The 14,205-nt window shown below is 52.6% G+C and overlaps 2 protein-coding genes across 2 annotated transcripts; one reads left to right on the forward strand and one right to left on the reverse strand.

Annotated features, from left to right (window-relative positions):
- Positions 1 to 315: 315 nt before the first annotated feature.
- Positions 316 to 5,878, reverse strand: stk-40 (serine/threonine protein kinase-40). The gene is made up of 5 exons (XM_958007.2): positions 4,955 to 5,878; positions 4,561 to 4,753; positions 2,895 to 4,353; positions 1,131 to 2,838; positions 316 to 1,056 (listed from the first exon to the last, which is right to left on the reverse strand). Exons 1-5 carry the CDS (start codon positions 4,986 to 4,988, stop codon positions 785 to 787), a joined length of 3,666 nt encoding a protein of 1,221 aa, XP_963100.1. The 5' UTR covers positions 4,989 to 5,878; the 3' UTR covers positions 316 to 784.
- A 4,181-nt stretch (positions 5,879 to 10,059) lies between these two features.
- On the forward strand, positions 10,060 to 14,087 carry NCU06250 (F-box/LRR repeat containing protein 2). The gene has a single exon (XM_958008.2). The coding sequence runs from the start codon at positions 11,259 to 11,261 to the stop codon at positions 13,512 to 13,514; it is 2,256 nt and encodes a 751-aa protein (XP_963101.1). The 5' UTR covers positions 10,060 to 11,258; the 3' UTR covers positions 13,515 to 14,087.
- Positions 14,088 to 14,205: the final 118 nt, after the last annotated feature.

Consider the following 14,205-nt stretch of genomic DNA (forward strand, 5'->3'; position numbering starts at 1 on the left):
CATTGATCAACAAAGAGTGTTTAAATGGAACAGGACGGACGCCTTTGAGTAAAATTTCAGATACATGGAATAACTTTTGAGTACGAATGTCCTGAATGGAAACCGATAAACTTGTCAGATAACTACAAGAATAGCATTCGAAGTTTAATCTCTCCGCTCCCCCTTTCTTTTTTTTTTTTTTTTTTTTTTTTCGCTATGGGCTCTCGGCACTTGGTCTACAACTTCCCGAGTTGTCTTTTTTTTTTCTTCATGTTCATATCAACACAGTCCATTCACGCAGAAGAATTTAGACAGTATCATCATGTAAAAGCTAAAAAAAAACAAGAAAAAAGATAACAAGCGCAAATGTAGCGTAGCTTGACAAGACATGCTCACAATAAGAAGAATCTTGATAAGAAGAAGAAGAAGAAACTAACAAACAAAAACGCCATCTTTTCTAACAACCCAAAATACTTGATGTCTTCGAGGTTGATGATATGCAATATGGATATGATGATGATGATAAAGTGTGATGTTTCGGTATCATGAACAATGAAGAAAAGAACAACCGCCATCAACCGCTCTTCTCCCTCGTTCTTTCCCCCCCATCCCCAAATATCTCTGCTGGCAACACACGCTCAAAACACTCGCTCACAACCATATGACTCGAGTCCCCAGTCGTAATAGAATTGCTTCTTCATTCATTCATGCCACTTTTCCTTCTCTCCCCCCCACTTCCGATTTCCATTTTTTCCCCCTCCCATCTCGTCAACCCGCACACAGAAAGTTGCCTTCTTCCAGACCACTAGTCATCCGCCATGGCACACCAAGGATGCGCCAAAACCTCCTCGATCGTCGACCGCTGCGAGACATCGCGATCGAGCATCTTCCGAATCAAGTCAATACTCTCGTCGCTAATGACGTAGGGGACGCGCAGGTCGCGGTCCATGATCTCATCGATGCTGTAGAAGGGGTTCTCCTTGTAGATGATGGTATACAGCAAGATACCGAGGGCCCAGACATCCTGTTCCTTGCCGCCGTAGGGCTTTCCAGCGAGGACTTCGGGGGCGGCGTAATCTTGAAGTGGGTAAGGTTCAGTTAGTTTAATTAAGGACGCCTCGACTGAAAAAGATGCAAAGATAATGACTTACCAATTGTACCCACAAACACATCAAAGGGTCCGCTCTTGATGTACGCCGCACTTCCAAAGTCAATCAGCTTGATCCGGCCCTCCCCGTCCAGGATAACGTTCTCATCCTTGATGTCGCGGTGTACGACGAGTGCCTTGGTGTGCAGATGGTGGATGGCGCGTGCAACCTGTACGAAAATGCTGCGACTCTCTTGCTCGTCCATGTTGGTGCGAAGCTCAATATAGTCGAAAAGATCCATGCCGGGCAGGCCATGCGGTACCATCTCGATGTAGTAGTTGACGCTGTCCTCGAAGAAGTCCTCCATCTCAACGATATTGGGATGCCTAAACCCTTCCCTCCGCAGGAAATCGAGAACGTGGATTTCCAGAGGCACGGTGCCGAGTCTCCTGTCGCGTGTCCAGGTGTCGACGAGAATGCGTTTCTTGGTGACGTACTTCAGCACGCACTTCTTGCCGCTGTTCTTGTACCGAGCTAGCTTCACCTGACCATACGCACCCTGGCCCATGTCTTCCAGGATAACAAAGTCGTCGATTGTTTTCTTCTTTGGAGTCTCCACCGTCTTGGGCGTCTGAATGTCTTCCGTCTTGGGCTCGGCGGCCTTTGGTGTGCCCGTGAGCTTGGCGGCAGCTGTCATGGCGACTTCCTTGAGCTGGCGGGTGATGAGAGAGGTTGTGGATTCCCTTCGCTGACTGGGAGTTTCGCATTCAGATTCTGAGCTGGAGTCAGAATCCATTTTCGGAGGGGTGTGGGCGGGGGTCTGTCCAGGTGAAGGTTGATGCAGTGGAGTTGCTGTTCCAGATAACAAGGGCGATGCAAAACCAGGATTACTTTTGGTTGCATGAAGGTGCCGTGAATATGTGATCCACAGAGCATAAACAAGTTCGGACTGAGAGACGGTGAAACTGTCCGTCATGTCCGCGCCGGACACTGATTCTTCATCCTCGCTTTCTTCGGCGATCGCTTGATCCGATATCTGTGTTTGCTTTTCGCTCTTAACAACCCGCATTTGGATATCGATCTTGAGCTCAGACCCATCACGATGCTTCGCAGGCAGGCCTTCGGGGCGCAATAGACTTGTTGCAGCATCCGGGCGTCCTTCTTTCAATGCGAGGAACGCTGCAGCCTTTCGGAAGGAGTGTTCGGGTATGACAATACCGTCTACCAGGTCAATGCCGTCTTCGTCTTTCAGGATGCGTATCACACCTGCAAAGTCCGGAACGAGATGACTGATAGGCAACCCATCGGGCTTTTCGTGGCCGAAGAGTGCACCGCAGAAGACCGAATTAGAGCTCTTGATGGTAAAGGTCTGAGGACAGACAACCACAATACCGGCGATATGCGGGAAACTTGCTACTCGCAATTCGGACTGACCCCTGACTTGGTCGATTGTTGCTGGGATATTGATTCGGTCAGAGTTGCGGCAAGTATAGTATCTTCGCTTCGCAATCTGTGCGTAATCGATCTCTCCAGTACGTGGGTCAAACCCTTGACGGGGAATGCGAGGTATTAGTTTGCCAACATCCATGCCAGGCTTCAAGTTCTCATCGCCCCAAATTGGACCGAGAGCTCCAGAAAGCTTGAGGACGACACCCTCCTCATCCAGCGTCAGATACGCAACGTCCTCATGGATCTCTTCAAGGACCCAAATGAGACCGACTTTTTTCTCCTTGACCCAAAGGCTGGCCGATCCCGTCGCGCCATTGCGTTTCTGTTCATCTGGTTAGTGCTAAATTTCAGATGACTTTGCATAATGCCAGAACTCACCTGGATTGGAACCACGTCGCCGCAAAGCAGTACGCCTCTTGATTGGGTGGCAGGGTGGTGTCCTTGTCCTGGCTTTGGTGGTTTCGGGTCGCCGTTATGAATCGTCGCTGCTCTTCTACCGGCGTTGCTTTTCGGGGGTTGGTTGCGGGAGTTTGGCTTGCTCAGAAGCTTTGCGGTTATTCCTCCGCCACGAGATCCTAGGATACTTGACATGGGCGGATTTGAAACTGGCTTAGCGATCTCACTCTCCGATCCGTCACCGGCATCGTCGGACGATCCCTGAAGCAGCTTTCGTTCCAGCCATGCCCTTCTTTCCTCCTGCACAACTTCCAGAATTCCCATCTTCCTAACTTCGGCCTTGGTGACTCCAAACAGAAGGCACGCAAGATCGTTGGCAGCGAGAATCGTCCAAGGGGGCTTTGACTCTGTAGTAAAGATGGCCTGAGCAGCGGGCGCCCATCTTGTTGAATGACCATGGACGGCGGATGAAACTGCAGGTGGCTGACTCGAAACGCTCGAGAATGACTGTCGGGCGGGGGAAGGCAGGTGGTCTTGTGGGCCAGAGTCAACGGCCAGAAAAGGTGTCGCCATGACATCCATGAGCTTCTGCTGCATCTGCGCATGCTCCGTATCAGTCATGGTTCGCTTCAAGAAGCCTGGACGCAGAGAGGTTGAGGGCGATGTCTGCGCAGTAGTACCGCTCTCGTTGGTCGTACTCCTGGATGAGTGTTCGGAGTCGTTGCCGAGGCTGAACTTTGCTGGTCGAGATGTGTCGGTTTCCTTTTGGGATTTTGTCGCCCCAATGGTCTTCTGAGAGGCCGGTGATTCTGGCGCTATACTTTCGTCGTCCTCGAGTGGCTCTGGGCTTGCGCTCCTGGGTACCATAAACTGTTTGTCGAATATGTTCTCTCCTGACAGCTCGGCCGGTCCGGTAAGAGGCCCCGTAGACAAAGTCACATCACCATTAGGGAGACTCCCAGCTCCCACCAACTGTGCCCGTGCCAACAAGTCCAACACGTTTTGTGTCTCAACGTCGCCTGTTATCCGTGCTTGCACACTCGCAAGAGCCGCATTGGCGGTATTAGATGCCACTGACCAACCCATCCGATCCTTCATAAACTCGATAGACCTCTTCAAGACGTTCTGGCGGTTGTGTATCAAGTCTTCAGACTGGTGGGCGAAGGAGAAGGAGTGAAGGGATTCGGAGGGAAAGCGGCTGAGGTCTTCGGTGAAGGCTATGCTTGGCGAATTGGGGACCGATGATAAGGGTATCGAGTTGCTGTGCACATCCAGCATGGTTGTGAGGGAGGCAGATCTGGTAATGGCCGACCCAAAGGAAGGTTTCCGACTGCCGGGTGCTGATGGCAGAGTGCCGGTACGGAGGGGAAGTGGTTGCTGTCGGATGCGTCGCAAACCGGAGAGGCCCAGACCGTGGTCGTGGTCGGTCATGACAGAACTTCTAAGGAAGGGAGAGGGAGTCAGCAGCTAGGCTTGCAGGATGCGAGATATAGACGGGCGGTGGGGGGCCGAGTCAGATTGTGCGACTGTGCATCCGCAAACCGGTGAATGTGAGACAAGCAGAAGGGCTTCCAGGTCCGGAGCAGCCTTGCGGCCTTGGGAACCTTAAGTTGACTCCCTTGCAACCATGTAGTAAACATTTGCTAACCTTGCCATGGCATCGTACTCAACGGCAGCCGGGCCGGCATCGAAGGAGAAGCGCAGACGCGCCTTTTCGGAACTGTCATTTGTTACGCTAAGGTTCCCGGTACTCTTGTTCTTGGGCAGATGCAGGGCGGGCGACACTGACAGAGAGGCTGACCGGGCTTGCCCCTCCGCATCGTGTCGTTGTCTTTCTTCGCCTGCGATCAATGGCACGACATGTGTCAGTACAGTTTGCGCTGCAAATCAATTATTGAGAGTAGAAGCAGTGGTTGGCTGACGGTGATGTCCGGGCAGGGCCGTACGGGGATCAGACTGAAGGATGACGGGCACATGCATGATGATGATGGGACGGAAAGTAGTTCGCGGGGAGGGGGGGGGGGGGCAGAGCCAGAACCCACCATTCTCTGGGTTTCCACCATATATCCCGAGCATAATTGAGCAACACGCTTGTGAACCGGAGGCACGTCAAATTCAAGCTAGACAATGCGGCGCAAGGAGTTGTCGCGTCCTTGCTGGTTCTTTCACCCCGAGGGATCAAGAAAAGCAACAAAGCAGCCGGGTGTTGCGAAGGTGTGTTCGGTCGGGCTTTTTCAGGACTCGCAGGTCAGTCAGGCGGGCGGGGCTGCGTGCAAATCGAAGTCGAGAAAAGCTCTGTCGGGGGTGCTCCGCCTGCGCGTCGTACGTAGTGTGGTCGGGAACGTCTTTGGAAAGTTTGATGTTCTGCGATGCGAAGCAAGGACTGGAGAAGAGGCGGGCAGTCTGGATCGAAATAGCCACTCGATCCGAACTCCAACTCGGTCTCTAATATTCAGTTGGCGATAATCGGATAGACAATACGTAAGTCGAGTGAGTGGATGCGCAAGCGAAGCAGCCGGACGGAACGGTTGGGCTAGGCCAATGCGACCTGGACGGAGGCGTTGCTGCCCCAAGAGTTGGACGGGACGGGAGTGTCTGGCGTATGATGGGCGAGAAGCTCGCTGTGGTTTGGGCGAGTGTCCGGCTCCAGGCTGGAATGCTATGATGGGGATCGTAAATGTCGGGAAGAGGCGTCCGGGTGGTTTGGAGGGTTGGGCGAAGTATAGAGGCGGACGGAGTAGGTAGGTAGAATGGTTCGTTTAAGGGTGATGGCAGCGGGAGGCGGGACCGTGACCGTTGCCGTGGATTTCCAGGAATGATGGGAGAACGGACCGACCCACGGGCAAGTTCCAAACAACCCGTCCGACTCGAACAAGTGACGACCAGTTCGTCGATGTGTGATGCACACAGCCTAGCCCGGGATTCCACTTGTACTGACCTGAATGAGGGCCCCGTCAACACGCCAAGAACAGGGGCGCCAAAAAAAAAGAACGGGACACCGCGGCGCTGGCCAGCTACCTCGGCGACTGGAGCTTGTTAGTGCGGACCACAACTTAACTATGCCGTAATCATACGCGCACGTAAACAGCTTGGAACACTTGAGGTAGAGGTATATACATAGCAGTGTGATCTCTTATAAGCTAACAAAATGCTTTCTCTTCCGTCCTTGGTCGGACAAGCTTGTCGAGGTAGATCGATAGAGCTAAGATCTAGACCGTCCGTCCTAAGTGCGTTTTCCGGCCTACCAATGGGGATCATGACTGATAGTTGGTGTCTTGCATCCAAGGAAGCTCCAGACTCGAGAGAGTGCCCGGATCCGTTGGGCTGCACTGATGGCGCAACTGCGACGAGTGTGTAGCTACGAGCTTGCGCTGGTGGTTCTCTCCCTTTCGCGTTGCAACCTCACTCGGGGACAGATATAAAGAGACCAATACCGCAAGACCCAACTCGAAGAGTTGTGGGGTTGGCTTTGGATGATTACCTTTTTTGCTACATAGCAACAAGACGAGAGGCTATGAAAGTCACAATGCCGTACGTTCCTTTATTGTCTTTTGATTTTTTTTTGGACTTGAAGTTTTTGACTTGTCACGCTTCCCGAACCGAACCCGCCGTTATCCTTTAGCGGCAGTACAAACTGGAGGCTACTCAATGCAAGGCATGACAACCTGGACGCCCAAAAATGGAGAAGCATCTCAACACAAGAGGGTCCTGTTCAACCCATCATCCATGGCGGTCCATGACCGCCCACGCGGTGCCGGGATACAGTGTTGTCTACACGGTCCTCACCTTATCACTGCAGCGATGGAACACGGCCGGGCCCATTCTTGGGCTGCCAGGCATGAACATGTGGTTCTCAGGCCTTGGACAAATGAGGCTTCTGTGTTTCCAGTGCGTGATGTTTCTGATATCTTGATTTGTTGGCTTGATTTGAGGACATGTGAGAGATATTTGGGAAACTGAAATTGGACGTTTTTCTGTGGTGCGCAACTTGGGCGCGGTCGATAGCCACACTGTGTGTTCGCCTCAGATCAAGCTAAGGTCTTGATAAAGCTTTCTTCAAGTGGGACGGGGTACCACCACTCACCAAATTACACTACGTACACTGCATGTTTACAACTCAAGTTCCATGCTTATTGGTTTTCATCACTTTTGGGAAAGAGCAGAGCTCTCGAACTTTTGTGTGAGCATTTTCCGTCAGACTCATGACCTAGATTGGCATTCAAGATCTCTCGTCTGTGCAATAACAAAGACGTCGAATACCCCTGAAGTGGCCATCGCCCTGGAGCTCCGACTTGCGTCCTTCATTCGGGCTTCAGGGGGAACCCAACAATAGAAGAGCCTCGGCGCATCTCAGCATTGCCTCAGAATGAGATTGATCGACAAAGCCAAAACACGGTACACGCAAGACATGACGAGGCATCATCACCCGCCCACGCTTCAGCAAGCACACTCTTTACCTTGGTTGTCGTAAGCACGTGGGAAGATGAGCGAGTTTTAGAGCACCAATTTGTTAGTGTAGACTCCCGTTTTCTCGCCGAGGTTGATGGCTTCAGGTGCTATTTCGGCGGAGGGTCCAACTTGACTATTTGCGCCATAAAGGCATGGCAGCGCTCCTATACTGCGTATATGTGTGGTCGAAATCGACCGGTTGTTGAAAAGATTTTGAGACTTCTCATGTCCATTGTTGGGTTCTAGACAAAAGCGGACGGGACTTGGTGGGCGAGTATTTTTTGATACCGTGTTTCGGGTCAACTCCGACCGGCGGGTCTCTACTATCGGCACAATAGCGCCCGCGGAATCCCGGTTCGGGAGACGGATGGGACGACTGCAACTTGGGACCGAACGGGCACCCGTCCGGACGGTTCTTCAGGAACCGAAATCCGAATGACCCCCCGCATTTGCCCTTGGTATCATCCGCACTTTGCTCCTCCAACGTTTTTCCAAATCCATTCCCACGTTGCTGCGCTAGTCCGACAGCCCGTGTAAGTCGGCGGCTTGGCGGGATTGTGGAATGACGGGCCGGTATCTCTCGAACGGCCTCGAAACAAAAAATCCGAGATGGGACCTGAAGGCCACATATTGCGATCGCCGACATTTCAATCAGTTGTCGTCACCTTAAACTACCCCAGGCTCGCCAGTTCCGGTTGGCAAGCAGAAACCCTCAATCCTGAAACGTGATCTGCTTTGCGTAAAAAGGAGGGTCAGCTGAAAAGGGAATGGTCTTGGTTGATGTTGTTCACGCCCCGTGCTCAATTATGGTTACTGTCGTCGTTTATCTATTTACACCACAATCAGCAGCGCCGAGTGTCGTGTGACAACTCGAAAAGGCAGTCCACCTGACCCGTCGTCGGGCATCCAACAGCCCAGCCCTATGGCTGTTTGCATGCCGGTTCACGGTGTTCAAGAACGTCACGGCAACGGGAGTCTGCGTCTTGAGAAACCTTTGCCCCATGTTCGGCGTTACTGTGTAAACTTTGTGGATTATAAACAGTCGGCATAGCATGCACTTCACTGAACGCCCCGATGTAAGAAGCTGATGCTCTGCAATGTATGAACCACGTATCGAGGTTACTGTGTATACATATATGCTAAAAGCGTGTGAATATACCTATTCCGAGGAGTGGGTAGTGCAGGCAAGCAGGCAGTTGACGATGCGTATGCCAAAAAAAAAAATGTATGGTGGGTCGACGGCGCGTCAAGGAGCACTACATCGCACGTCCCTTTCTCTTCGACGGTGCCGGAATAAGTAGACCTGACCGTTGGAGGATCGGCATTAGTCTCTGGCTTCGATAATTCAAGCTTCAACTAAGTAGCTAAAGTGATTGCGATGCTGACGATGGAGTTGGTTTCGAGCTCCAAAGCTTCGACGACCGGAAAAAGAAACGTCGAAGAACGCAGGCAATGCCCCACTATCACTGCCACCATCAAGGGTCCCCGGATTCTGGACGCTCCTGGCTTTTCGCCTCAGTGGGGTACGCTGAGCGCATACAGTGGGGACTGCACGGCGGAGCGGGGCATTGCTGATCAACTGAAATCGTCGGTTTCTCTTTCCATTTCTGCCAGACATTACATTTTTCGTCGGATGTCAGCGTCAGGACGGAGGAGTTTTCATCTCATCGAACAGCACTTACCTTTTGAATCGTTAACGCGCGGAACTGCAAAGTGGCGATAACTCTATTTTCCGTACAAAAGATGGCTACTTTGCCCACCTTCAATCCCCTGAATATTGTATGGTGGCGGTACCACGCTAACAACTCACATGCCGGCAGAAGTGTGTACGCTACACAGAAAGCTTCGGTTTGGCTTATGAACCTACTCCGGGTTCAACAAGCACGAGTGGCTTGACAGGACAAGCACAACGCAAAGGGAACCTAACGGGATTACACAGGAACAAGGCAACACAAAGACACCCAACCTCAAAGAGGTTCCAAATGTGCAAAGAATGATTGGGTTGGGTCGTCAGAAGGCTCGGTCAAATGTTCCAAAGCGAGGGACGGAAAGTGGAAGTGATTAGCCGCCAGCCATGGAGGGGGTGGGACGGTCAGCAGCGCTCGCTTTGTGCGTGCCCTCGAGGCGTTGCAAGACCCCTTGGACCCCTAAAAACTAGCAAGCGACCAGGTGGCACGCCGGCATGATCAAATGCGGTCCGTCCAGGAGAAAGCCATCTAATCCAGACAATGGGGATTCCCGTCTGGCATGTCCGATATGGAACAGGACTGGACCTGGTAAGTATTCGGCCTGGATCCCACACCATCTTCAGCCAAACATTCAGCCATTGCCCGCCTGCCCGCCCTCGCTCGATAATGGAACACACCTCAGCCCGCCCTCGCCGCCCGCCATCCCCGTCTGTCAGATCAATGGCTCCATGCCTGGTGTTTGTGCTGTCCGTCCCCCCGTTTCTTCCCTTGACAAGCCTAGAGTCAAAAGGCAGAATATGTACATAGTACACTACCAAGCACGGGCGTGACATGTCGACGGCATGCTGCCGGTCTCGGTGATTCTCTTGAGCCCGGCTGCTAGCTGTTTCTCTCCTCCATCATGCACACCACCTGGGGCTTCCCATCTCCAATCGGCCACTCACCTCAAGGCCCCCCACCTCGGCCAGCCAGTGCTGCCTTTCACACATCCCCAGTCCGCTCAGCTGGCTGCCCAATATGCGATAAGGGACCTCATCCTAGCTATGTCGTGTCACCCGGAAAAATAACCGCAAGACCCTCCTGCCTTTCACGGCTGTCCATCCGTATCATAGGAAACCACGTCTTCATATTTTCCTTCTCACCTTCGCTAGCGTGGGATATCGTAACCCGGTGTCATCTGCTGGATCCAAGCAGCTCGCTTTATCAATGTCCGCTTACATCTCTTATCTTGTCCTTCACACCCCCAAGATCGTCTGGTTTTCATGCCTCATGAAATTCTCTTTTCTTTCATCTTCCTACCCATACCCAAGAAACAGTTCCAGCTTACACGTGTAAGCGGAGTGGAAACGATCTATACGAGGCCGGTACAACAACAACGAACCAACCGTTGACTGGCTGCTGTTCGAATATCACTACGGCTCACGGCGGAACTACTGACAACTACGTACAACCAGTTTCGGTAGGCGTATACAAGAGGGAAACACCTCAAGTGCGGAATCCCCAAAGGCTGGGCTCGACATTCACAGGTCCCGATATCCCGACCTTCCCTCTCATCTCCAACAGACAATACCCCTGAAAGGCCCCCTCTCGCCCCTCCCCGCACTGTTGATCTTCGAGCGGACGGCCGAGCTGTGCGGGTTTGGAAGCAGAACGAAGCCAGCGAAATTTTCTGGGGCCCTGCACTGGAACACCTCGAGAACACTTCCCGTCACCGATGTGCCGACCCTCCGCCTCTTCCTCGCACATTTGATGGGTTTATAGGCAGAGCCGTGCTCTCCGTGGTCTCCAAGGTGTGCCTTCGTGCGCTCGTCGCTGGGTTTCTTTCCGTTCTTTGTTAGACCCCGTTTGTCCCGATCCCCTGGTCACCTTGCTTTTGTTGTCTGTTCAGGCCATCGATTGGTTCTCATTTGTCAGTGTCCCTTACTCGCTCTGTCCGCCAGGCTGTCCAGAACCCCACACACCATCACCATCGTGGGGAGACGAGCACATTCTTTAAAAGTTTGGGTGTCTACTTGATAGCGCCACCACTCGCCTTGCTCGTCTCCACTGCTGGAAACATTTCTCGGTCTGTTGGCACCTAGTCAGTCAAAGGGCAGATAAACACCGATTCGTATCGGTGCCCTATTTTGAGTATTTCCCCGAGTACATCGAGCCGGTTTCGATCACTTACACGGAGAACTTGCGGCAACCAACCACACTCGTTGCTACCATGGATTCACAACCAAGCAGGCCGTCAACGCCCATATCGGCCAGCAATGGCATGCCTGAAAATGGAGAAGTGATGAGGGCAAGGAGCAAAGGACGCGAGAAACTGCTCCGAGGTCTCCAGCGTATCTCATCATCACCGGCCTTGGCTCCTTTTCAACGCCAAAGGTCATCGAGCAGTCCCTACCACGGCCATAGCAATCTGTCATGCGTTAGTCTGGCTACGCCCAATGCGCCATCTCCCTTTGGTCAGACCAGCATCAGCTCTTCATACTTCTCTCACGGAGCGTCCACGGCTTCTTCCAGCGTTCCTTCTACGGCTCCGACCACCCCGGGCTTCGAGTCGCCCGCTTGCAATGTTTCGGATCCCATGCTGGCGGTCCGCAAAGTTGGCCATCCCATTCATGCGACGACTTCGATCGCCTTACCTCATCACAAGAAAAAGTTGACCACATTCAACCTTTGGGCCAACATGCCGCATGAAATCAGAATCCATGTTCTCTCGTTTCTCACCCCCAAGGAGCTGGTTCGCACATCGCGTGTCAGCAAGGACTTGTACAATATGTGCTATGACGGGCAACTTTGGACCAGATGTGACGCTTCGGAGTTCTATCAACAGATACCAGCCGAGGCACTAGCCCAAATCATTGTTTCAGCGGGCTCATTCATTAAGGATCTCAACCTTCGAGGATGTGTGCAGTTGGAGCACCACAGACGCGCAGAGATGGTGGTGAAAGCTTCTCGCAATCTGGTCAATGCTACCCTAGAAGGTTGCCGAAACCTACAGCGGCAGACACTGCACGATTTGATCAAGAGGAACAACAGACTTGTCAACCTCAATCTTACAGGCTTGCCAGCCGTCTGCAACACAACCTTGAGACTTATTGCCGAGTCCTGCCCGCAGTTGGAGATGCTGAACGTCTCATGGTGCAAACACATGGATGCCAAGGCCATCCAAACCGTGTTGGAAGGATGCCCGAAGCTCAAAGACCTACGAGTCGGTGAGGTCAAGGGATTTAAGGACCTGGAAGTCGCAAAATCCATCTTTACCACCAACAACCTCGAACGCCTCGTTCTAGCAGGGTGCGAAGATCTGAGTGACGCCGCACTACAAGTCATGATGCACGGGGTGGATCCCGAAATCGACGTTCTCACAAACACGCCTATGGTGCCACCTCGAAAACTTCGTCACCTCGATCTTTCCCGATGCAATCGTCTCACCAGCCAAGGCATTCAAGCCCTAGGCCACCTGGTTCCAGACCTCGAAGGTCTAATCCTCTCCGGTATCACGACCCTGACCGACTCGGCATTGGAACCGATCCTGGCGTCTGCTCCCCGTCTTACGCACCTTGAACTCGAAGATCTCGGGGAGTTGACCAACTCTCTCTTGTCCGAACACCTCGCCAAAGCTCCCTGCGCGAGCAAGCTCGAACACCTCAGCATTGGCTATTGCGGCAACCTAGGCGACACGGGCATGCTGCCCGTCTTCCGCGCCTGCACATCTCTCCGCAGCGTCATTATGGATAACACGCGCATCAGCGATTTGGTCCTGGCCGAAGCAGCTTCTATGGTCCGTCAGCGCGCGATGGACGCCAGGCGTCGGGCCATCTCTGTCAGCCCTCAGCAGGTCTCAGGCTTGCCAAATGTCACTCTACACTTGACCGTCTACGACTGCGGCAACGTCACCTGGACCGGAATCCGCGAAGTCCTCAGCCGAAACACCGAGCCCATGAAAATTTCGGTTCCTACCACTGATACTCCCTCCATCACCCTTACTGAGGAACCATCATCATCCGACCTCACAACCTCCATGTTCGATACCGACAACAAATCCGGCACCGCCACCACCACCCCCATCAACCCCTCTCCCACCACAAGCACAACCGTCGGTACCACCACCTATTCCTGCCCGCCCACGGAAACAATTGCCCTAAAATGCTACTACGGCTGGCAACAAACCGTAGACGAGCATACCAAGCGCGTGCTTCGCGGGTCCTTTCCCTCGGCTCGCCGGCTTGAGGCCAAGTGGGCGCAGTATATGCAAGCCGAGGAAGAAGAGCGGGCGGGCGGGGACGGTGCTGGAAGGAGGAGACGCAGGAGGAGAGCGAGGGAGGCCGCGATGGTGCATGCTAATGAGGAGGGTTTGGGCCATCTAGGTGAGGATGGTGAGGATGTTTGGGGGGCTGGAGGTGGTGACGAAGGGATGGGAGTGGCAGGAGGGAGGAGGAGGGCTAGGACTGCTGTTTGTGTTGTTATGTGATTCTCGTGATTTTGGGCGGTTGTACAAGGAGTAAGTGATGTTTCTCGTGGTTTGCGTTGGGGCCTTTTTAGAGGCCTATCGATGTGGGTTCGTATATAAGAAGCGTGTTTTTGTGGCATTTTGTGGGCATGGGATGCATATGAGTTCGGGCATGGTCGAGGCGTTTCTTTAAGGGTACAGGAGATATGGATTCGGTTTCGTAGGACCGAACTACATAGCAAGAGGGTCTAAAGAAAGTGTCGGGGGAGAGAGAAAAAGAGACAGGAAACCAAGAAGAAGCTGGCGCCAAGGCCTTTTCGGGAAAGGTTACGCGGGTCGAACAATATTCGTGTTTTCTCGGGATTTGTTCGTTATTCAACCTCTTCTTTTCGTCTTCATCCTTTGCTTGATCATTATTATAACGGTCACTTCAAGGACTTGCCGTCCTTCTAGCGTATCTGTCAGTTGCTTTCCTATATTCATAGAATAGCAGTCGTTTTGCTGTACGCATATGATGATCTGCTTAAGAAGAAGAATAGTCTATTCCTAGTATCCAGACGTCTCATGTGAAATTATCCACCATTGTCTGTCGGAAGTTCGTTCCTGTACCAAGACACTTGCCGGTGACTCAATTACTTCATTACTACATGCCGAGCAAAGCATCTTAACCCTCCAAGGCCGCTTTCGAACCACACACGTTCAAATACCACAC

The sequence above is a fragment of the Neurospora crassa genome, linkage group III, assembly GCF_000182925.2.
Source record: "Neurospora crassa OR74A linkage group III, whole genome shotgun sequence".
Lineage (NCBI taxonomy): Eukaryota > Fungi > Ascomycota > Sordariomycetes > Sordariales > Sordariaceae > Neurospora > Neurospora crassa.